The sequence below is a fragment of the Lepus europaeus genome, chromosome 12, assembly GCF_033115175.1.
Source record: "Lepus europaeus isolate LE1 chromosome 12, mLepTim1.pri, whole genome shotgun sequence".
Lineage (NCBI taxonomy): Eukaryota > Metazoa > Chordata > Mammalia > Lagomorpha > Leporidae > Lepus > Lepus europaeus.
Genome location: NC_084838.1, coordinates 83,970,116 through 83,995,746, shown reverse-complemented (window position 1 = coordinate 83,995,746; position 25,631 = coordinate 83,970,116). Strand labels below are relative to the sequence as shown.

Sequence of the window (25,631 nt, the reverse complement as noted above, 5' to 3'; positions counted from 1 at the left end):
AGTCAACTATAACTCCCAATTAGGAAAAATAAGTTGACATACAAACATTGCTAATGACTGTCATGCAATTGTGATTCAATATTAGCACAACAGGTGAGAGAGACACCACTTTGGTGGAGTGGTTTTGTACTTTGTACGCAGTGGCTCTGAGTCATTCATTCATTTCATTCAATGAATGTTTATTAAATGCAATAACTTTTTATGAACTAGGAGAGATAACTGAACCAAGGAGTCAAGTTCTGCTTTCTTGATGCTGGGTAAGGGAGACAGATGATAGATGATTAAATATACACTATGCTTATGTGAAAGCTGGTGGTAATCTGAGAACAAAGGCCATCTACACTATGCAAAATGTCACTGTTACCAAACCACGCATTCTTCCAGTGATAGTTTATTGCTATATATGCAAAGTAATTTTATAAATCTCCTTTAGAAAATTCCTATAGAAGATTGATTTTATTATTTTGAATCTGGAATTCTTTAACTCCTATCCATCTCCTGTTCCCCTTAGCCTTCTAATAAGAAATTTATCTTAAAAAAGATATTTTTATAAGAAATCATAAGAGATCACAATCTGGTAATCTATAGGCTGAGTTTAGCTCAAATATGAATCTACAGATTGTTTTGAATTTTTAAAATTAATTGTAACAATTTAACATCACAGATAATACTCCAAAATCTAGATATTTAGCTACTTTTGAGTAATTGAAAGATTAACTATTGATTAATTGAAAGATTTAAATATATCAGACCTGAGTCTGCACAAGCAATTCACTGGAACAGAGTGGTAGGCATCCCATTTAGGAGGGATGTGAGTACCTCCCTGTGTCACTACAGTCTCCATCTGACCTGCATCAATTATTCCATAAAGACATGTGAGTTTGTTACCTGTGAAGAGGAAAATGCCCCCCCCTATATATATGTGTATATATATATATATATATATATATATATATAAATTGTGGAGGGGTTGAAGTGAGACTTCAAATATTTTAAGTAAGACACGAGAAGTTCCAACAGAGTAACAAGAGGTTAAACTTATTAGGGGCCACTTAGCAGCAGTTCATGCTCTATTAAGTGAGTTCAGGAAAATTTGGTTATGAATGTCAGGTGGTTTAGTGAGGCCAGAAGACTGACGTTCTGTATACCAGTTACCCTGGGTTTGAGAAAAAGCAGTTATATTTTTCGCTTGTATGAGTGTGGAATGATGCAGTCAACTTTTTTCTTGGTAGGTCAGTCCACCGGGGGTTCTCTGTTTACCAGTGCTGAATATACCCAGAACCGAATTCAGCTACTTCACTGAGACAAGGTTTATTTTAGAAGAGTTAAATATCTCTGAATCATTCCACATATTCCGAGATGAAATTAATCTGCATCAGCTAAATGATGAAGGGAAGCTGTCCATCACACTTGTTGGCATCAGTGTCCTGGCAAGGTAAGACTTGATGAGGTTCTGGGAGTTGGATCACTCAATTAAGGTTCTGGGCAAAGTGTCACCTCATTCAGGATTTTTGTAAGGGGATTTATTAAAAGTAGAGGATGTTCAGAGCAAGGGAATGTCTTTTTTTTTTAATTTGTGAAAATTTGTGAAATGCCAATCTTTATTTTTTGCATTTCAAATATGACATTTGAAAGTGAAAAGTACTTATAAAATTGATCAACCTAGTTTTAAACCATTTCACATTTTTTTAAAAAAATTATTTGCTTATTTGAAAAGCAGAGTTACAGAGAGAGATCTTCCATGCACTGATTCACTCTTTAAATGGCCAAAATGACTGGAGATTGACTGCTCCAGAGCTGGGAGCCAGGAGCTTCCTCTGGGTCTCCCAAATGGGTGTAGGGGCCCAAGCAGCTGGGCCACTGTCCACTGCTTTCCCAGGCACATTAGCAGGGAGCTGGATTGGAAGCAGTGCAGCCAGGTCTTGAACTGGAACCCATATGGGATGCTGGCATTGCAGGTAGCAGCTTTAACCCACAATGCCACAGCACTGGCCCCTGTAGGATCATTTTATAGTGTAAAATGTAACACACCTAAAGTATGTGTAATAGTATTTGGGGAGGTAATTCGTTGATAAATAAAATATGAAAAGCCATAGAACAAAATTCTACTCTTCTCGGTCACGTGTGTTTACTCTCTCTGGCTACTGAGAGGAAGTCATTTATGTGGGAGCAGAGATGAACGACTTCTAAACAGTCGGAACACACCCTACCTCTTTCTCTTGCTCTCCTCCACTTGCTTTCCAGTGAGGACAAAACTTTAGAATCTGCGGTTGTCAAAGTCATTAATCCGGCTGAGCAGAATGATGCCGGCGTGGAGTTCCGGGAGCCCTCCTCTTCGCTCGTGCTGAAAGAGCTTCTCCGCGAGGCTCCTGAGCTCGTCACCGAGCAACTGGCTCATCTCCTCAGAGGTGAGAGATGGCTCTTTCTATTAAATACTGGAAGGCTTAATGGAGTGTCTCTCGATCTGCTCATGCGGAAAGAGTGCGATCCATTCTTGGCTTAACAATCCCTTTCAAGACCACGGGAAGCTGCATCAGAGAGGCAGGGAGTAAAGGGTTTGTTAAAGAGTAGCATTATATTGAATATTAAAAATGTGCATTTAAAAACAGGCACGAAGGGCCTTTGCTGTCTCACTAGACAAGAATATTAAATGGCACGGCTGTGCCTCTGTGGGGGAGCAGGAGCGGCTCCCCCGGCTGTGTTAATAGCTTCCGGAGGTGATTCTTGCCTGGAGACGGTGGGAATGTGGACCAGAATTCCACGTTCTTGTGTGGAAATACCTTCTGCTACTTCTACATGCTTGGTTTATAGAATACTCTTTGGATGGCAAAATACACACCTTTCCCTATGGGGGTTCGCTGTCAGGTGTTTTAGAGTCACTTCCTGTGTCCTTCATCTTGTGGCATGGCCCATCTTCACTGAGTCTGTTTTGAGGGTTGGGGCCTCAAGTCATCAAGGCTTCACATCCATGGCTTCCATGTCTGTGGGTTCAATCGCTTAGACAGAAAATGTAACGGAAGTTGTGTCTCTATTGAAAATACACACTTTTGTGATTACTCCCTAAATTGTCCAGTACAACAATTATTTACATATCATTTACATTATATTAGGTATATAAGTAATCCAGAGATCATTTCAAGTATGCAGGAGGATGTGTGTAGGTTCTCTGGGAACACTATTTGCCATTCGACATGAGGCACCTGAGCATCCTTGGACTTCGATATTCACAGGGGTCCTGGAACCAATGGCCCCAGCAGACACCGAGCGATGACTGCATCCCCCTAATCTCCTTCTTTTTCCAACATGCTGCTTTCAAAGGGTGATTTTCAGGCTAGAAATTGTCATTCAACTTTGGTGCCACAAAATTACCACAGAAATTCTGGATTTTGTGTGAAGCTTTTTCTTTCTCTCTCAGCAATGTGGGTTGAACAAAGTATACATGGAAGTTTTTTCTCCTCAGAAACATTTAACACAGAAAAGTAGAAAAGAGTGGTGAACAGACTAAAAAAATTCAAAAAGGAGGAGACCAAGACTGTGTTGACTCAATGCTTTTAAGGACTCTTTCGTTCCTTTTCTCTGTCTCTACCTCTGTTTTATCTTAGGGAAAAGGTTCAAGAGTTACATAGTTCCAATAAAAGTTTTAGAACTAATGCTAAATACTACCTTAAATACTTCAAGGCAATAGATGCCTGCAAAAATGCTGCATAGTACACCATGCTCTCTACTAAACTAAGCACAGCCATGTGTTGTTGTGACAGAAAAGCTGGACACAAAAAGGCAGTGCGGATCTCAACCAAGAAGGGAGTTGTTTGACAGTGCAAGTGTGCTTGGGCAGCCTGGAGAGGATTTTTTTCAATACCTGCCAAACTAAGAAGTTTGGTTTATTGTTTGAAAACATACATGTGTTATTTGGTAGGGAAGAAATACAGTCAACGGTCAGCTTGTCATCATAATTTTCTGGAAGTAGTAAAATAGTAGGAAACTATAATACACTGATATGAAGATGTGACTTTGTTGTTATTGCTGCTGCTGTTGATATTAAGATTCTAGGAAATCTGAAAGAGATGCAGATGTTTTTGTTGTTAACCTTGGTAATAGCTGGCAGAGCCATCAAGAAACAGAGCTAAGGTAAAGGGTCTTGGTTTTTCTTAATATCAGAGGCTTTTTAAGATCAGGCTTAAAGTGACATGAGGAAGCTGGTAGAGTGTAGGCATCCTTTGCTTGTCACTTGGAAGCTAGAATGTGAAAGGATGGAGAGCCTCCAGCTGTGATGACTGCCAGCCCTGTCATGAGAGAGGCAGATGAATTCGCTGGATCCAGGACAATCCAAGCTGTAGGTGGCTCACTCCAGTGGAGACTTTGGCCAAGGTCTAAGTGTGTGCATAGATGTGTGGATGTGAATGTGCAGGCAAGATGGAAAGCCACTGAACAGCTTTGGGAAGGAGAACTAAACAATGGTGATCCCATAAGTCTGGCTTTAAAGAGGTAACTCAGATATTCAGAGGTAAAGTGTATTTCTGGGCACCAGGCCAATTTTTAAAAACTCCGAATCTTTTGTAAGAATAATAAAATAACTGAATCAAATGGTGCTCCATTCACTGAACTCAAACTTAGATTTTGTAGTTGCCTAGTCATGTATTAACACCAAACCTAAAAGCACTTGTTTTTTATATTTCTTAAATAACTTCAGCATTCTTCACCTTCACAACACGGGTAATTCTCCAAAGGGTCTCTTTGTAAGTAACTGCTTAGTATTTTGGGGTGCTCTAATAGTCATTAGTGTGACACATTTCTAGAATGAGTGTTTATGTATTCCTCTAGGACTTGCAAGAACACGAAAGTTTTATGTGCACCTTTGCCATAAAGAACTTTAGAAAATATCTGTTTCCAGATGTCATGAGACTGAATATTTACAACGGAGACATGAAAGAATCTTTAAAAGCATCATAATTAGATCTCAGTGGAGAATATATTGTTAGAAACTTTGTGCCAAAAAAAAAAAATAACACCTGAATTTATTATGAACCAAGTTGATTGTTCTTTGCTTTCCATTCTCATGCTCATATCCTAGGGCATGCTATGCTGTACACCCATTCAGATGGGCAAAGGCATTAGTTCCATTAGGTCCCGAGGAAGATCGTAAGTGTGCCCCAGTATGCTGAAAAAGCAATTCATATTCTTCAATGTGTTCCTGAACTGGCAAAATGTAGGGTCTATGTTTCCTCAGTCTTGTTTATTAACTTCTCTTCTGCTCAGCTTCTGAGTACTGAGGTATCCCAGAATTTTGTCCTCGGGTGGTTTCTCTCTATCTATCTATCTGCTATCAGTAGGTGACCTCACTAAGTTTCAAGACTTTAACTATTATACGCAGGCTGTGACTCCCTGTATCCCTGACCATGAACCCGCTCTAGAGTTCTGGAATTCATTCCAGTGCCCATTTGACAGCTTTACAGGCATGTCTCATGAGCACCACCACCTTCACATGGCCATAATGACACTGTTTACTTCCCTGTACCTCCAGCTTGCTTTTATCCCAGTATCTTCCCTTTGTAAAAGGCCCTGCTCGCTGTAGCTGATTCTTTCCTTTACCTTTTCACCCCCGTTAAGCCGTCAGCATTTACCAGTTCCTCATTTTTAAAAGACAACTGAGTTGTTCTCTTCAGTGTTCCTGAAAAGACAACTGCTTATGTCATAGAAATCCCCAAACTTTAGCCCTTCTATACATTCAGTGGGGGTTTGTACAGGAACCATGCAGTGTGCCGGATACTGCCCAGTCCTTGGGATATGAGGTTCCTTGAGTAACTTTATTCTTTAATCTGTTTCACCTTTAACCTAATAACCTTATTTTCCACTCCAATTTCTTTACTATACGTGGTGACGACTCTAAATACAAGATACACATCTTTTAAAGATTAATTTTATTTATTTGAGAAAGGAGATACAGACAGACAGAGAGATGGAGATCTTCCATCCACTGCTTCACTCCCCAAAAGGCTATAGCAGCTGGGGCTGGGCCAGATGAAATGGAACTTCATCTGGGTCTTCCCCTTATGTAGTAGGGGCTCAAGTACTTGGGTCATCTTCTACTGCTTCCCCAGGCACATTAGCAGAGAGCTGGATCAGAAGTGGAGCAACCATGGCTCAGATCAGTGCTCAAATGGGATGCCAGCATTGCAAGTAGCACTTAACCTTGTGTGCTATCATGCCAGCCACAGGATGTACATTTTTAAATTCAATCAATTTTTAATCTTTTTAGCCTTATATAGCACTGCTATACCTATAAAATATTTGAATTCTGGAATACCTTTACAATTTAAATATTATTTGTTAGAGAGACAGGGAGATTCAGAGATCGAGCAGCTTCTATTTGCTGGTCTACCCTCCAGATGCACACAATGGCTGGGAGAAGAGGCCAAAGCTGAGAGCTAGGCGTTCAGTACAGATCTCCCCTGGGGATGTCAAGTACCCAACTACTGAGCCACCGCTGCTGCTTCCTAGGGTCTGCATTGGCTGGAAAGTGGAGTCAGGATCAGGAACTGGAAGTGGAGCCCAATTTCTACAATGTGGGACATGGGCCACACCCACCCTAGATATTTTTATTCAAATGTTGAGGTAAAACTTGATTTTATAGATAGTGTAAAAAATCATTTGCATGTTAATTAGGAGTAATTGTGGCATTGTCAGCATAGAAATGCCCTCCTGTGTTTCTAAGAGTCTCCCTGACACTATCTCCTTTGAGCTTGGAAGGACAGTTAAGGGCCAATGTCAACAGGTGACTTGGGCAGGGCCAAACTGTGTTCAGGCTTTGCAGGGACTCTAACAAAATTCTGCTTTCTTACACTGATATTTCTTAAAATAGTTAGGCCTTGCTGTTGTCTTTGAACAGGGCATATCTCAAAATTCAGAATACAGGATACACATTATTGACCCCCACTTTCATCTGGAAAGGCACCTAATTCTGTAGCATGGCCGTCTCGTCACTCGTGTAAGGAAAGAAAGCACTCATGCAGATAAGATCCTCAAGAACCCTGGGTTTTGCTTCAGCCGTCCCCTCCCCATTGGCTTTGCGTTTGCTGTGTGGTTCTTTTTTTCTCTTCTCTTCTCTTCTTTTTTTTTTTAATTTTTGACAGGCAGAGTGGACAGTGAGAGAGAGACAGAGAGAAAGGTCTTCCTTTTGCCGTTGGTTCACCCTCCAATGGCCGCCGCAGTAGGCGCGTGGCGACCGGCACACTGCGCTGATCCGATGGCAGGAGCCAGGTGCTTCTCCTGGTCTCCCATGGGGTGCAGGGCCCAAGGACTTGGGCCATCCTCCGCTGCATTCCCTGGCCACAGCAGAGAGCTGGCCTGGAAGAGGGGCAACCGGGACAGGACCGGTGCCCCGACCGGGACTAGAACCCAGTGTGCCAGCGCCGCAAGGCGGAGGATTAGCCTAGTGAGCCGCGGCGCCGGCCTCTCTTCTCTTCTTTTTACCTTCTTTCCTTCATATTCTTCTCCTTCTTCTTATCTGCCTCTAATATGTTTTTTTTTTTTAATTTTTTAAATTTTTGGCAGGCAGAGTGCATAGAGAGAGAGAGAGACAGAGAGAAAGGTCTTCCTTTTCCTTTGGTTCACCCTCCATTGGCCGCCACGGCAGGCGCGCTGCGGCTGGCACACCGCGCTGATCCGTAGGCAGGAGCCAGGTGCTTCTCCTGGTCTCCCATGGGGTGCAGGGCCCAAGCACTTGGGCCATCCTCTACTGCACTCCTAGCCATAGCAGAGAGCTGGCCTGGAAGAGGGGCAACCGGGACAGAATCCGGCGCCCCAACTGGGACTAGAACTCCGTGTGCCAGCGCCGCTAGGCGGAGGATTAACCTGTTGAGCCACGGCGCCGGCCCTCTAATATGTTTAAAGTCACACTATTCAGTTGTGGTGGCCTGAAGTTGGGGCTTGGTTATGCCCTGGGTTTGTGCCAAGAGCAAACAATTACAGACCTACCAGGCTCCCCAACCTGTATTCGTTTATTTCCTTAGAGATGTGGACTAGAGGACTCTTGCCAAATTTAAGATCCATTAAATAGCTGAATCATCACTGTGTGTGTGTGTGAGTGTGTGTGTCCAGGAATCAGCTGACAATGAGATTTCAGCCACTGATGACCAAGCACACTGGAGTCAAGACTGTTCTACCCAAGTGACCTTTCACATGTATTTGTGTGTGGCCTTGATAGAAGCCACAAAACAAAGAGGGAAATACCAGCAACTGTGCTGTGCTTTGACTAAGTGGAAAACTGTGCCCTGGGTTTTTAAAAACAAACTCTTTTCTTATGGCAGTTCCATTTGACCTTTCATAAAGAATGGTTGCTGGCTATTTTAGTAGCCTGGATTAACAGCTTCAAACAGATCCTTTTAAGGAGGTCAAATAAGAAAAGACCAGAGCCAAGTATTTTTTTCTCTCTTGCCCAAACACTGAATCATCTCTGTCCTGAAATGGTTACAAAATCCTAAGGGAATGACATCACCACCCACTCTGCTTAGGAAGAAAAAAAACTGTTTTGCTTAGGAAGTTACTGGGGGTAGGAAAAGAAATGATTTTTTTCTGCTGCATATAGGGCAAACATGATTCTCCCACTGCACAAAGATCAGCTTTGTTCTTAAGTTTAGACATTTTTAAATGTATGACAATGTTAAGCACTTAAATATTGTGCTTCTTTTTGTACCTTTTCAGACAAAAACATGAGTCAAGTTTTATTTCCTTTTTCTCCTTTCTTCTCTTTCCTTCCTGCCTCCCTCTTTCTCTTACTCATTCTTTAATTTTTTATTTCTGTATGAAAAAAAATCAATCCCGGGTGAAAGGAGAAAAGAGGTTTAAATCCCTTCTTTTCTGAGTTTATCATGCAGAATCTGCCTTTACTGTGCTGAATGTTTTCCCCAAACAGCTTCTGACTTCATTAGGTCATGTTTAATATTAATGCACTGCAATTGCTGTTGGCAAGAGGTGCTTCACTTCCCTATTCTTTTAAACAAAGAATATTGTGGGGGATTTTTTTTGCTAATGGAACAAAATGTTTGTTACTGTTTCATGATAATTGTTTTCTTTATCGCTTGCTATTAATTCTGTCCCTGCCTTCCTTTCCAGTCTATGAATAGCTAGGGTGTACTTTCAGGTGTTATAGTTTATAGTTTATTTCAGCTATTTCTTTTCTTTTCTGAATTTGCTGGGAATAATTCCACATTCCCTACAAAAATAGGTTTGAATTTGCTGAGTGATGTCATTGGTTCTTGTTTGTTCTGACACTAATATTTAATGGAGAATGTGATTAAGTGGATTTCTCATGTGAGGTAGAAAATTTGCCTTATACTAATTCCTGGGATAAAGTAGAGCCATAGTTTTTTCAATGCAGTAAAAGCAAATCAGGGGGCAGGCGTTTGGTTCAGTGGTTAAGATGCCACTTGGGATGCTTGCATACAATATTGGAGTGCCTGGTTCAAGTCCTAGCTCCTCCGCTTCCCACCCAGCATTACTGCTAATGCATACTCGGGAAACTGGCAGATGATAGCTCAGGGACTTGAGTCTCTGCCACCTGTGGGGTGACCTAAGCTGAGTTCCAGGCTCCTGGATTTGCCATGACCCAGTCCTAGCTGTTGCAGGTATTTGGGGGAGTGAACTCTGCCTCGTTCTGCCTCTCAGCCTTCCAAACTAATTGAAAATAAATAATTTAAAACAAATAGGAGCATAGTATGCTTCTTTCTTTTTGAATGATTTGAGAGAGAGAGAAATTGATTTGCCATTTGTTGGTTTACTTCCAAATGGCTACAACAGCCAGGCTGCACCAGGCCAAAGACAGAGCTAGGAACTTCATTTGGGTCTCCAAAGTGGATGGCAGGGGCCCAAGCACTTGGGTCATGTTCCTCTGCCTTCTCAGACATATTAGTAGGCAGGTGGATGAGAAACAGAGCATCCAGAAGTCAAACTAGCACTTTGACATGGGATGCTAGTGTCACAAGCCTGGCTTAACCCATTGTGCCACAACCCTGGCCTCCAGAGGTCACGTTTTTGAGTTAGTTTTCCTCCTTTCTAATTGTGAAGTCAAACCTAGTAGTCAGCCAACGTCAGAAGTCTCTTCATTCAGTTACTCTGTAGGACTCTGTTTAATGTATCTGTTAGATGAATTAATTTATTTTTTAAAGATTTATTTGACAGAGTGACAGGAAGGGAGGGGAGGAAAGAGGAAGAGAGAGAGAGAGAGAGAGAGAGAGAGAGAGAGATCTTCCATCTACTGGGTCATTCTTCAATTGGTCACAAAGGCTGGAACTGGTCCAAACTCAAGCCAAGAGCCAGGAACTCCATCATCCAGGTCTCTCATGTGTGTGGCAGGGGCCCAAGCACGTGGACCATTTTCTGCTGCTTTCCCAGATGCATTAGCAGAATTAGCAGGGAGCTAAATCTGAAGAGAGAAGCCAGGACTAGAACCAGCACTCCACTATGAGATGTTGATGTTGCAAATGGTGGCATAACCCGCTGTGCTGCACTACAATGCTGGCCCCTGTAAGATTAATTTCTGATCATTGTTTTCTATTTTATATATGTTTTAAAAAAGGACTAGATTCTTGATTGGACTGTAAGCCAGATAGTTGTGTGTGTGTGTGTGTGTGTGTGAAATATATTTGTGTTATCTGTTTTGATGTCATTCCAATTAAAAAATTTTTAAATTAGATTTTAATTATTTGTAATTATTTATAAAAATACAAGGATTTTGTGTTACTGATCTTAAATGCAGCAAATGTGCTAGATTTACTTACTATTCTTTGCTCATTTATACACTGAGGATTTTTTTTGAGTGAACAAGTGTATCATTTATGATTAATTTTTTTTGCTTTGATATGGAATAACTTTCTTTTACCTTTATGATTTCTTTTAGTGTAGGCCTTCTTGTGGCATGAACTTCTAGGGCTTTTTTTCCCTGAAAATGTATTTATTTTAACTTTATTGTCATTCAGTTTGGAATTCTAGATAGGCGGCTATATTACATCAGCATTTTGAAGACACAATCCTATTGTCTTCTGACTTTCATCATTTTAGATGAGAAGTCAGTCTCAATCTTATTATGGTTCCTTTCACAGCAACATCTTTTTCTGATTGATTTAATTTTTCTTTCTGTATAATATTTAGCTGCTTTATTAACATGTACCTATTGATGTTTTTCTTTGTTCTTTTGTCCTAACCTAGGTTTGTAGTTTTCCTTGAATGTTAACACTAATGTCTTCCATTAACTTTGAAAACCTAGTGTATCCATTTATTGCCTTTTAAAATATTTCATCAGCAGCATTCTCTGTGTCTTCTCGCCAAGGTAAACTGTCACTTATTAGGGGTCTTCAGAAGTTCATGGAAAATGCATATTATGAAAAATCTTTTTTTAAAAAACTTTATCTGTGCCAGAAGAAACTTACCTCTTAATTTTCCACAAACTTTTTGAAGTGTCTCCATATCTGTTAGACCTATTTTCACATCCTCTGTGTCTCTTATGTTCATCTCTGTTTTTTATCCCTTTTTCTCCCCATGTGCCAACAAAGATGTCAGAAATTCTCTAAAGAATAATGAGTTTTTCAGAATGAGTAAGGCATTTGCAAACCCCAGATGTATGTACTGCGATGGATAATAGGTTCTGAGGAGGGTATATCTGGGGATACTTTTTTAAAAACAAAAAGGAGAAGCCCATAAAAGCTGTTTTGAAACAAAAAAATCACCAGTCATGGAAGCTCATTGTAGGAGCTGGTGTTTGCTGATTGGCGGTACTGGTTGTTACTAGTAACATCCCAGCAACCAGCTGTTACTAGGGAGATGCTTTCATAGAAACAAGCATGGCTGCAAAGTTGTGATTCAGCAAGGCAACTTGCAAGGCTGCAGTTAGGACTGGTAGAGATTCTTATGACAGCTTTTATTATCAGACAGATTGCATGTTGGGTCTGTCCTGTTGTGACCTCCTGCCTACATTTTGCCAGGATCTGCTCCTTTTTGGTACTGACAGCTTTCACACATGCTGCAGTATGCCTGTTTTCTTCTGACATATTTGCCAGTTTAGTAATCTTTTCCCCAGTGTGCCTAATCTGCTGCAAACACACTTTTGAGTTCTTAAGTTCAGCATGGAAATTTTTTGTGTCACTCTTTTATTTATAGATTCTCTTTCTCTACTGACACGTTCCAGCTCATTTTTGAATTCTCCTTGGTTCTGTTTCCACTATTTTCCTCATGAGATTTTTTTTCCTCTGGAGTTTCTAGTCATTTGCGCTTATTTCTTTTATGCTTGGTAATTTCTTACCAGGCTGAATGTTTGATATGAGAAATGTTGAGAGGATGGGGCCTGGGATGATGAAATTCTCTTGCTCCAGAGTGGATATTTGTTTGAACCTCAAAGGTGGTTAGAAGAGTGGCAGATATACTTGAGCTGGCTGCCGAGTTGATTCAAATCAGGATTCAAGTTTTCAGGAAGACTGGTCTATTTTTGCCTTCTTTTTTTACCTTCTTCCTCAGGCAGAGATCAGCAAACTTTTTCTGGATAGGATGGGAAAGTAAATATTTTGGGCTTGTGGTCCTACAGTGTCTGTTGCAGCTATATTACTCAACTCTGTCGTTATAATACAAAAGCTTCCATGAACCATGTGTAAATTAGTGTGGCTGCGTTCTAATAAAGCCTTATTTATAGAAACAAGCAGTCAACTAGATTTGGCTCTAGAACATAGTTTACCAATTCTTGCCCTATGGTGTGGTTCTTCGTGGGAGAAATTGAGATTTTAAAGAGAAATCAAAATGAAATGAAGAATTCAATAGAAAAAATAAAAAATGCTGTGGAAGGCCTTAACAACGGAATCAGTGAAGCAGCAGAAAGACTTAGAAGACAAAGCACAGGAAATTATACAGTCAGACCAAAAATAAGAAGGGGAAACGAGAAAAATAAAAAACACTGTTGGGAATCAATAGGCTACTATCAAACAACCCAACATAAGGGTTCTAGGAGTTCCTGAAGGCGTGGAAAGAGAGAATGGATTAGAAGGCCTTTTTGGTGAAGTAATAACAGAAAACATCCCTAATTTGGAGAAAGGAAGGGACATCTAAGTACAGGAAGCACATAAAACTCCAAATGATGTAACCAGAAAAGATCTTCACCATGACACATTGTAATCAAACTCACCACAGCAAAACATAAAGAAAAGATTCTAAAATGTGCACTAGAGAAACACCAGATTACTTTCAGAGGATCTCCAATTAGACTCCAGTGGACTTTTCATCAGAAACTCTACAGGCTAGGAGAGAATGGTGAGATATATTCCAAGTCTTAAGAGAAAAAAAAAACTGTCAGCCCCCAGTACTATACCCTGCAAAGGTCTCATTTATGAATAAAGGTGAAATAAAGACCTTCAATAACAAAGATAAATTCAAAGAATTTGTCACCACCTGACAGCCCTACAAAAGATGCTTAAGGATGGCTGCATACAGAAACAGAAACATAGTCATCATATGAAAGAAGGTAAAGAAGAAAATCTCTCAGTAAAAGTTCAAAGGAAATTCAAAGTAAAAAATAGGAATATTTTTGGAAAAATGACAGGGCAATGTCATTACTTTTCAGTAGCCACCTTGAAAGTAAATGGTGTCAACTCTCCAGTTAAAAGACATAGACTGGCTGAATGGATTAAAAAACAAAACCCAGGGGCCGGTGCTGTGGAGTAGTGGGCTAAAGCCGTGGCCTGCAATGCTGTCATCCCATATGGACGCTGGCTGGTGTCCCAGCTGCTACACTTCCAATCCAGTTCTCTGCTAGGACCTGGGAAAGCAGTAGAGGATGGCCCAAGTCCTTGGGCCCCTGCACCCACATGGGAGACCTGGAAGAAGCTCCTGGCTCCTGGCTTTCGATCAGCTCAGCTCTGGCCATTGTGGTCATTTGGGGAGTGAACCAGTGGATGGAAGACTATCTCTCTCTCTCTCTCTCTCTCTCTCTCTCTCTCTGGCTCTACCTTGCTCTGTAACTCTGTCTTTCAAATAAATAAAATAAATCTTAAAAAAAAAAACCATCTACTTGCTACCTACAAGAAACATATTTTACTAACAAAGATGCACACAGACTACCCTTTCATGATGAAAACTCTAAGCAAATTGGGTATAGAAGGAACATTCCTCAACACAATCAAGGCAATTTATCACAAACCCACGGCAAGCATCATATTGAAGGGGAAACAGTTGGAAGCAGTCCCACTGAGATCCGGTACAAGACAAGGATGCCCACTCTCACCATTGCTATTCAATATAGTCCTGGATGTTTTAGCCAGAGCCATTAGGCAAAAAAAAGAAATCAAAGAGATACAAATTGGAAAGCAGAAAGTTAAACTATCCCTATCCACAGATGACATGATTCTATAAATAGGGGATCCAAAAGACTCCACTAAGAGACTGTTGGAATTCATGGAAGAATTTGGTAAAGTATCAGGCTATAAAGTCAATACACAAAAATCAACAGCCTTTATAGTCACAGACAATGCCAAGGCTGAGATTGAGCTTCTAAGATCAATCCCATTCACAATAGCTGCAAGAAAAATCAAATATCTTGAAATAAATTTAACCAAGGAGGTCAAAGATCTTTACAATGAGAATTATAAAAATTAAAGAAATAGAAGATACAAAAAAATGGAAAAATCTTCCATCTTCATGCATTCAAAGAATCAATGTATGGGTCCTGAGCCATGCTGTGCCGTGGCTCACTTGGTTAATCCTCTGCCTGTGGCGCCGGCATCCCATATGGGCACCGGATTCTAGTCCCGGTTACTCCTCTTCCAGTCCAGCTCTCTGCTGTGGCTGGGGGTGCGGGGCAGTGGAAGATGTCTCAAGCATCTGGGCTCCTGCACCCACATGGGAGACCAGGAAGAACCACCTGGCTCCTGGCTTCGGATCGGCACAGCGCCAGCCGTGGTGGCCATTTTGGGAGTGAACCAACGGAAGGAAGACCTTTCTCTCTGTCTCTCTCTCTCACTGTCTATAACTCTACCTGTCAAATAAAAAAAAAAAAAAGAATATCATCAAAATGTCCATTTTTCTGAAAGCAATTTACAGATTCAATGCAATTCCAATCAAAATACCAAAGATATTCTTCTCATATCCAAAAAAAGGCTTCCATAGCCTCGGCAACTCATGACAAGAACCTAGGGTGATTACTGACACCATAAACAAGAGTGTCAATTGTTAAGTCAACAACAGGAGTCATTGTGCACTTACTCCCCATGTAGGATCTCTGTCCTTAATGTGTTGTACTATGTGAATTAACGGCATAACTAGTACTCAAACAGTACTCTATACTTTGTGTTTCTGTGTGAGTGCAAACTGTTGAAATCTTTACTTAGTATATACTAAATTGATCTTCTGTATATAAAGATAATTGGAAATGAATCTCGATGTGAATGGAATGGGAGAGGGAGTGGGAGATGGGAGGGTTTTGGGAGGGAGGGAAGTTATAGGGGGGAAAAAGCCACTGTAGTCCAAAAGCTGTACTTTGGAAATTTATATTTATTAAATAAAAGTTAAAAAAAAAAGAGGAAACCCAAATAGCCAACAAATACATGAAAAAATGATTGGGATCACTAGCTGTCAGGGAAATACAAACCAAACCACAATGAGGTTTCACTTCTCCTGGGTTAGAATGGCTTACATACAGAAATCAACCAGCAACAGATGCTAGTGAGGGTGTGGGGGAAAAGGTACCCAAATCCACCGTAGGTGGAAATGTAAACTGGTAAAACCACTGTGTAAAACAGTACCTCAAAAATCTGAATATAGACCTACTGTATGACCCAGCCATCCCACTCTTGCGTATTTACCCAAGGGAATTTGAAGTCAGTAAACAAGAATTATTGGCACCTCCATGTTTATTGCAGCTCAGTTCACAATAGCTAAGACATGAAATCAACCTAAATGTCCATCAACCAAAAACTGTACAAAGTAAGTATGGGATATGTACACTATGGAATACATAATGGAATACAGTGGAACATAGTGGAATACAGTGGTTTAAAAAAAAATGAAATCCGATCATTTGCAACAAAATGGATGAATCTGGAAAACATCATACTTAGTGAAATAAGCCAATCCCAAAGGGACCAATACCATTTGTTCTCCCTGATCTGTGAGAACTAATAGAGCATCTGAAAAACGAAATTTGTAGAAGTGAAATTGACACTTCGAGAAGGGATGGCTTGAGCTCCTCTTGTCTTGACTGTCAAAGAACAGTTTAATTTTTTTTAGTTTTTTCAGTTTTTTTCTTCGTACTATTTGTTGAACTCTTTACTTACCATAGAGTTAATCATAAAGTGCATAAAGTCAATTGAAGATGGATCTCAGTAAAAAAAAAAAAAAATAAGAGTGGGAATAAGAGAGGGAGGAGGAAGTTTGTAACTGTAAAGTTATATAGTTCTGCATACATTCCTATGGACTTACTTCTAAGGGTACAGCTTAAAAACTTGTCATGAGACTCCAAATCCCATTAAGCTTGGTGATTAAAATGCCATCTCAATTGTTAAAGTGATCATATTAGGTGTTAAAGTGAACATATAAATAGGATTAAGTGTTAAAGTAATCATATAAATAGGATCAAGTGTCTGATAATAATAATAATAGATAGAATTAAAAAGGAGAGAATATTCCAACATGGGAAGTACTCCATGCAGCAGACTCCTAGAGTGACAATCACTTTAAGTAACATTGTGACATCCCTTAAGTCTTCCTTGTCTGGCTGAAACGCCTGTGAGAGCATTTCAGGCATGGAAAGCCAAGATACTATGGCAAAAAAGTTCTACATGAAGGATCTCTGAGTGAAACACCAGTGAAAAGAATTTGCCATCAAAGAAAGATGTACTTTTCTCTGAAGGGAGGAGAGAAGTTCCACTTTGCTTATGGCCTTGTCTAAATACTGACAGTTTCTGGACTATAAAGGCTTCCATAGCCTAGGCAACTCATGTCAAGAGCCTCAAGTGGTCGCTGACATCAAACAAAAGAGTGTTAATTGTTAAAGTGACAACTGGAGTCACTGTGCACTAGCTCCCCATGCTGGACCTCTGTCTTCAATGAGTTGTATGATGAGAGTTAACTAAAGCTAGTTCTCAGTTTGCATGTGAGTGTGTGTGTGTGCAAATTGTTGAACTCTTTACTTAGTATAGAGTTGATCTTCTGTGTACAAAGTTAATTGAAAATGAATCTTAATAAAGAATGGGACTGGGAAGGGGAGAGGGAGGAGGAGGGGTGGGAGTGTGGGTGGGAGGGCAGGTATGGTGGGAAGAAGAACTATATTCCTGAAGTTGTACTTACGAAATCTGTATTCCTTAAAAGATAAATATAATAATAAAAATAAATAAGTTTGAGCATGTTGCTTTTCCCACTTAAAACTTTTTGAAGACTCAACATTTCCCTTAGAATATGAAATATTAACTTTAAGGCAATTTATAAAGCCCTTCATGAGCCTGTCTTCTATGTCTCCAACCTAATTTTTTTGCATCCCCCCAAAAAAACACTGTACTATAGATCTCTAATTAATTGCCTTCCATTCCTTGAACTGGTCATATTCTCCCTCACCTCAGTGCCTTTACACATGGCTTATCTAAGCCATGATTTCACTGATAACTTGCCTTTGCTCTAAGTCCTTAGCTGTCCTTCAAGTCTCACATTGTGTTATTTTTATCTAGGAAGACTTCTCTGGCCCATAAATTCTGGCCTACATCCAGATTGTTGTACACTTCACCAGTGATTTTCTTTTGCCCCCTTGTATTGAAAGTTTGTGTAATAACTTATCTGTAACTCCTTCAAGGGGCAAAGTTGTCTCTAGTTCGATATTGAATCATTAACATCTAGTACAGTGCCTGGGCCACAACAGAAACTTAGTAATAGTTTGCTGAAGAAATGAATGGGAGAAATTCTTTATGCATAGATTAGTGATATTTAATTTTCATTGTGACATTCCCTTCATTTGATTATTGGTATAACCTTGTAGGCCAGGAAAGCAATATTATTTCTGTTTTTAAAATGGGCCCATGGCAGTAGTTATCAAAACAGCATGGTACTGGTACAGAAACAGATGGATAGACCAATGGAACAGGATAGAACCACCAGAAATCAATCCAAACACCTACAGCCAACTCATATTTGATCAAGGATCCAAAACCAATCCCTGGAGTAAGGACAGTCTATTCAATAAATGGTGCTGGGAAAACTGGATTTCCACGTGCAGAATCATGAAGCAAGATTCCTACCTTTCACCTTACACAAAAATTCACTCAACATGGATTAAAGACTTAAATCTATGACCCAACACCATCAAACTATTAGAGAGCATTGGAGAAACCCTGCAAGATATAGGTACTGGCAAAGACTTCTTGGAAAATACCCCAGGAGCACAGGCAGTCAAAGCCAAAATTAACTATTGGGATTGCATCAAATTGAGAAGTTTCTGTACTTCAAAAGAAACAGTCAGGAAAGTGAATAGGAAACTGACAGAATGGGAAAAAATATTTGCAAACTATGCAACAGATAAAGGGTTGATAACCAGAATCTACAAAGAAATCAAGAAACTCCACAACATCAAAACAAACAACCCATTTAAGAGATGGGCCAAAGACCTCAATAGACATCTTTCCAAAGAGGAAATCCAAATGGCCAACAGACACATGAAAAAATGTTCAAGATCACTAGCAATCAGGGAAATACAAATCAAAACGACAATGAGGTTTCACCTCACCCTGGTTAGAATGGCTCACATTCAGAAATCTACCAACAATAGATGCTGGAGAGGATGTGGGGAAAAAGGGACACTAACCCACTGTTGGTGGGAATGCAAACTGGTTAAGCTACCATGGAAGACAGTCTGGAGATTCCTCAGAGACCTGAATATAACCTTACCATTCAACCCAGCCATCCCACTCCTTGGAATTTACCCAAAGGAAATTAAATTGGCAAACAAAAAAAGCCATCTGCACCTTAATGTTTATTGCAGCTCAATTCACAATAGCTAAGACCTGGAACCAACCCAAATGCCCATCAACAGTAAACTGGATAAAGAAATTATGGGACATGTACTCTATAGAATACTATACAGCAGTCAAAAACAATGAAATCCGGACATTTGCAACAAGATGGAGGAATCTGGAAAACATCATGCTGAGTGAATTAAGCCAGTCCCAAAGAGACAAATATCATTTGTTTTCCCTGTTCGGCTACAACTAACTGAGCACCAAAGTTGAAGTGAAATGGACACTATGAGAAACAGTAACTTGATCAGCTCTTGTGCTGACAATTGTTGTACAATGTAATACTTTATCCATTTTAGTATTTTTTTTGTTCTAGTACTAGTGGTTGAACTCTGTAATTAACACACAATTATTATTAGGTGTTTAAATTTTAACTGAAAAGTGATCCCTGTTAAATATAAGAGTGAAAAAAAGAGAGGGAGGAGATGTACAATTGGGGACATGCTCAATCAGACTTGCCCCAAATGGTGGAGTTAGAAATGTGCCAGGGGATTCCAATACAATCCCATCAAGGTGGCATGTACCAATGCCATCTCACTAGTCCATGTGATCAATTTCAGTTTACAATTGATCACGTTAATAGGTCTAAGAGTCAAAGGGATCACACAAACAAGACTAGTGTCTGCTAATACTAACTAATAGAATCAAAAAGGGAGAGAATGATCCAACATGGGAAGCAGGATACACAGCAGACTCATAGAATGGCAGATGTCCTAAATAGCACTCTGGCCTCAGAATCAGCCCTTAAGGCATTCGGATCTGGCTGAAGAGCCCATGAGAGTATTTTAGGCATGGAAGGCCAAGACACTCTGGAAAAAAAAAAAAAAGAAGAAGACCTAGATGAAAGATCTCTGTTAGTGAGATCCCAGTGGAAAGAACGGGGCCATCAAAGAAGGAGGTACCTTTCTCTGAAGGGAGGAGAGAACTTCCACTTTGACTATGACCCTCTCGGAATAAGATCGAAGTCGGCGAACCCTAAAGGCTTCCATAGCCTTGGCAACTCATGACTAGAGCCTAGGGAGATTACTGACGCCATAAACAAGAGTGTCAAATTGTTAAATCAACAACAGGAGTCACTGTGTACTTACGTCTCATGTGGGATCTGTCCTTAATGTGTTGTCCAATGTGAAGTAGTGCTATAACTAGTACTGAAACAGTATTTTTACACTTTGTGTTTCTGTGTGGGTGCAAACTGATGAAATCTTTACTTAGTATATACTGAATCGATCTTCTGTATATAAATATAATTGAAAATGAAAAAAAAACTTGGCATTAAATTGGAAATTGCATAGAAAATTAATCAATTTTTAAAATATATCATGTAGGATCTCTGCCATTAATGTGCTGTACACTGTGATTTAATGCTATAACTAGTACTCCAACAGTATTTTCACTTTGTGTTGCTATGTGAGGGCAAACTGTTGAAATCTTTACTTAATATATACTAAACTGATTTTCTGTATACAAAGAGAATTGAAAATGAATCTTGATGTGAACGGAAGGGGAGAGGGAGCGGGAAAGGGGAGGATTGCGGGTGGGAGGGAAGTTATGGGGGGGGGGAGCCATTGTAATCCATAAGCTGTACTTTGGAAATTTATATTCATTAAATAAAAGCTTTAAAAAAAAATGGGCCCATGGGAGTAAAGAGGCCAGATGACTTGCTTGGAATTTTGCAGCATTTTAATGGCAAATGTAGACCAAATTTCCGAGTTCCGTTGGTTTCAGAACAGGTGTATGAATTAAACATCGTAGTTTTCCCTCACTTGATAATTTGTCTTCTATTTTCCCTTTTACCTTCTCCCCTCTTTCTTTACTTATCTTCTATTTCCCTCCCCCCCATGACTAACACTAAGGCCACACTTGTATCTAGAGAGATGGCAGTGCCTTGAAGAATCAATAGCTCTGGGGATTTTTAGAGTCTTTAGTAATTTTGCTTAATAAAGTTATTAAGCAAAACTTCTCTTTTCCTGTAACTCTATGTTAGCATGATCTTGGGAGGTAGGTGAGGGGTTCAGAATTTTTTTCCCTTTCCAGCCAAGGTTATCCATAGAAATTCAAGGAGTTTGTGAGAGGTCATTCATATTGGCATATTATTTTATAATTTAAGCTTGCAGTTTAGGCCTAGCTCATGAATCTTTATAATTTTATAATTTAATCAGAAGTGGACTTCAGATGAACCATGATGTCATACTTCTTTGCTGCTGAAAGTGGGACTTTGCTATCATTTGCTTGTGAAAAGGAGGAAGTTTGTGTGTAAAATCAACAGAGAACAATGTTTTCTATGGCCTTAAAGGGAATGTGGACTAGATTGTAAAATAATTTACCACTAACTTCCACTTGAAGTCATTTAAAACCAACATATATAATTTTTTATTTTAATGTGAGATAAGGGAAAAATTCTGTATTTTGTTCCTTTACCCATAAACTCTGTGCTATAGTATATGATAAGGTCAGTTAAGCTGCAGAGATAAATACTTGAAGAACAATGAGGCTGGGAAGATGGTATCTGAAAGGTGTTCTAAAAGTTGTCTCTTGTGTGTTACACTGTGGATTCTATTGGTCCAGGCCAGAACTAAGGATGGAAAGCTTAGATCAAGAGGCCATAAAACCGATTTGCCTGGCCCCATCCTGGCTCAACTGCAAGGTTTAAGGGCATTTTTCTTTCTGACTTTCAGGTAGCATCCTTTTCAAGTGGATGACCATGGAACCAGAGAAGATCTCGGAAAAGCAGGAAGAAATTCTCTCTATCTTGGAAGAAAAGTTTCCTAACTTGCCTCCAAGAGAGGACATTATCAACATTCTGCAGGAGACCCAGTTTGGTGCTCAGGGTGAGTGACTCTAATCCCAGCTCTGGCTTTTACAGAGAGCGTTGTCAGACCCCGGAAGGTGAAGTTGGGTGTGCTTTGGGTTTCTTCTTTATTGCTCCTGGTGTTGGCTCACCTGGAAACAGGCAACCTGTACTGGAGCCTCTCTCCAGAGGCCTTCGTGACTGGATGTGTGCTTAATTTATGCATTTAATGCACAGCCCAGATGCATCTTTACCTGCAATCCCTGTGCTGACAGAATCCTATTTTGTGCATGTGGCAGGAACAATGCCAGGCACAATGGGAATTTCATAGATCAAGTAATTTTTGAAAGAAAGGTGAGAGGAAATTCTTAAGATGATAAAACTGTTCTCTAAGCTTTCTGAGGACAATGAATTTTCTGACTCAACTGTTTTATAATAATTAACAGTTATAATTCACTGAATGTCTACTCTATGTAAGATTCTGAGGCACAACTTATTTGTAAAGATGATTTTACTCGGTCCTCAGGTGTGAGTCAGGTGCCCTGATAGCCTCATTTTGCAGATGTGAACGGAAGGGCTTCATTCTTTCCCAATCTCAAACACTGACATCTGTCAAGTGACCAGATGATTTATCTTTAAGGTGCAAACAGCATTTTACATAACTTTAATAAGGAACAGAGCCTGAGGCAAAGTGGTCTTATTTTGGAGTTGATCACAGGCCATACTGCTAGGGGAATGGAGTGCTTTATCAAGCAGTTGGGCTCAGTGGGAGACCAGAGGTTAATCTAAGTAAGTAACCCTGGGAAAAGTCGGGGTTACATCACCTGAAGGATGTGGTGATATTCAAGGAGTGCTTACCCAGGCTCCAACACCTGATGGTTAAGTTTTCAGGAATATTGTGGGTTGGTTGATGTTGAGTTGGTAGCTTAAGATTAGAAGTGGTAAAGATGCTCCCATCACAGAGACTGACAGACTCTGCCAATCCAGTTTCCTTGCTGGTTGTTAATCACTCGCTAGGAGACTGCTGGCATGGTGAGGGCTCTAATTCCCCAGCATAGGTTCTGGTGGCCAAAGCCAGGTCGCGGGAGAAGAGATGCAGGTGCTGGCAGTTGAGCTTTAAGCTGGGTGCTCTGAGATGTGAAGATCACTGACAGCATCCACTGTACCTTGTTGCCTGTGAACAAGTGTTGATGTACCCTATTACATAGCCGCATGCTGCTGTGCATTCTGTCATTCATCTTCAAAACTTTACGTATCCTAATACATTCTATAAGTCATTTTACACTGACTTTTCAATCTCCAAGTCCAAGAAAAATATTTAGTTCCTATCTGTTTTCCCAAGCCACTGCAAATGACAGATTGTTCTGGGTTGGTAGAAGCGGTCAACCTTGATGTCTTCACATGCATCTGGGAAGGATCCATGTGCTTCTAATAGGCTTTATTTAGATCTTCTTCCTAAGAGAGTGGGCCTAATCGGATCTAATAATGAAGTGTGATAATTAAATGTGAAGACGTACACATTTCCTGTTTTGCTACAGCAGAGTTCAGTGAAACACAGGGGTCAACTGAACCACAACTATGGAGTTCTGATAATTTCACCACTCTGGATTATTACTCCCATCGATTAAGGACTTCAATTGCTCCTATTGCCAGAGCCTATTACAAGTGTGGCTGACTTAATTATAAGAGTTTTATAGTCACATTTGTAATGTACATTTTGAATGAAATTATGCCAAGTGTGCCCTGAAAGCAAAATTTGAATTAGTTGGTTATCATCTGATTATTTTGTGTGATGGTGCTTGGTTTTCTTCATTTGCTCACCTCCACCCATTCCTTTCCTGCTCTTGTCTGCTCTAGACCTACAGAGGCTGGGCCTTGAGTATTTAATCTTCTGGGATCCCTTATTCCTGGCTTCTGGTTGGATTTGGTCAAGGGAACAGTTAGTGGCACCTAGGGGAGGAGGAAGGAGTATAAGGTTATGATATTTCTTCTCTGCTCCCTTCTCGCTGCACCTCTCCCTGACCTCCACTCCAGTCCCAGATTTCTTTCCTGCTCCTGTCCCTTGTGAGTCTCTGGATGCCTTAGCATCTTTCACTCACGTTCTCAGTCCTTCCCACATGTCTGTAAGTGTCCTGTCCCTAAAGAACTTTCTTTTGCATCATGAAGGGTGACTTTTCTATCTTGCTGGAATCCTAACCAATGTAGACATTGTCACTAATATGATTATGGCCTCAGTGCACGCGTTTCCTATGGATAAATGTGATATTAGAGGGGAAAATACTGTTATTAGGTAATCCTTTGGTGTTACAGAAAAAAGTATAACAGGGTCTGTCTATCATCCACAGGTTTAAGTATTGAACAGACAATCTTGAAAGACCTAAAGGAACTGTCAGATGGAGAAATAAAAGTGGCCATCAGTACAGTGGACATGACCCTCGAGGTAAGGTTGATAATGCTTTTTCAGCATTGATAGATTTCACATAATTGCAGTCTGAACAACTGGAATACAACTCTGTCCACTGCATAAGTCAATGGTATTTGTTTTTCTTGGAATGCTTCTTTATGATCGATTCAACTTGCAGTGTAGCTTATTATTTTGGGTGAAAAAACTGTTTAGTCAATGAAAAAATGCCAAACCTGTATTCTCAAGTAAGTGCTCTTTCATTAGTCTTTGTAAAACAAAATCTAAAACACAAATATCTACATGTGAATAATTTAACTTGTTTAGTAGTAGTTAAAATATCCATGATTGGATTCATTCCCCTATTCTATTCTGAGATCAGAGTTTAGAGAACTTCCTATGAAATACATTGTCCTTTGGCCATTTTAAGCTATTTGGATGCATGTCACTTTGGTAGTGAATTATGGCAATTCAAGAATTAATAAGGATCCTCCTCCCAGTCTGTTAAATGAACAACTTGGAGTGACTGCTCCTCTTGCCTTTGTGTATTTCCTTGGCAAATTATCTTTTGTCTACTTTGGGGGTTTTCAATGACTTGTATGTTAATCTTAATTAGCCTAACTAATGGGGACTATATTTTACAGAGGCACATTTATGCTTTTGAAGAATTCTGTGTGTTTCTTTATTGCTTTATTGCCTCAATCAAATAATCTACCTTTGTGGCAACTAGATCTCAAGTCACATTTAGGGAGACAAAAGATTTTGTATAAGAATTTGCCTCTTGGATTTTAGAAGTGTTATGTTGCTTTTTTTTTCTTGTAATGATGGTGACTTTATAAGATGTATTTTTCTGTGGAATAGCAGGCATGTATATCTGGTGTCCACCACTCAGAAGGCCCAAGAGCTGGGCAGGTGTTCTTTTCTGAGATCTCCTTAACAAACTTATTCCCAGCTGATCAACATCACACTTCAGCTCTTGGATAAAAATCAGTATCAGGAGGCAGACTGTTGTCATGTTATATAAGGCCTCATGGCTTATAGAATATGTTTTCAGTGAATGTAGTTGGTAGATTAACTCAGCTGTTTCTGTGGACTTTTAGATTGATAAATGCTTCATGAAATTAGTAGTTGATATGAATCAATACAAAAACATGCAATTTGGGATGTAGTAACTAGCTAATCACCTTCAATTAGAAATCTGCTTTTTATCTAGAAACTCAAGGAGAGCATGGATCTTGCAAGGGTCAGTAGCTCTGAAAATCATTTCTACTAGTTCAAGCCTTAGGGTTTTCTTTCCTTCCACCCCTCCCCTTCTCTCCCTTCATTTAATGGCATCTTATTAGGTTTTAAATGCCTTGTTTGGAATTCCTTTCTAAATTAACATAGAACATCTTATAATTGCTTAGGGAACTGA

At 39.9% G+C, this 25,631-nt stretch overlaps 1 protein-coding gene across 4 annotated transcripts in view; it reads left to right on the top strand.

The window, feature by feature from the left end:
* Positions 1-25,631, top strand: part of PRUNE2 (prune homolog 2 with BCH domain) — a 305,278-nt gene that overhangs the window by 57,257 nt on the left and 222,390 nt on the right. For all 4 annotated transcript variants that reach the window (XM_062208438.1, XM_062208436.1, XM_062208437.1 and 1 more), the window contains exons 3-6: positions 1,233-1,435; positions 2,245-2,408; positions 21,704-21,856; positions 24,162-24,256. In XM_062208438.1, coding sequence (XP_062064422.1) covers positions 1,233-1,435; positions 2,245-2,408; positions 21,704-21,856; positions 24,162-24,256 — 615 coding nt within the window. The remainder of the gene's footprint in view (positions 1-1,232; positions 1,436-2,244; positions 2,409-21,703; positions 21,857-24,161; positions 24,257-25,631) is intronic.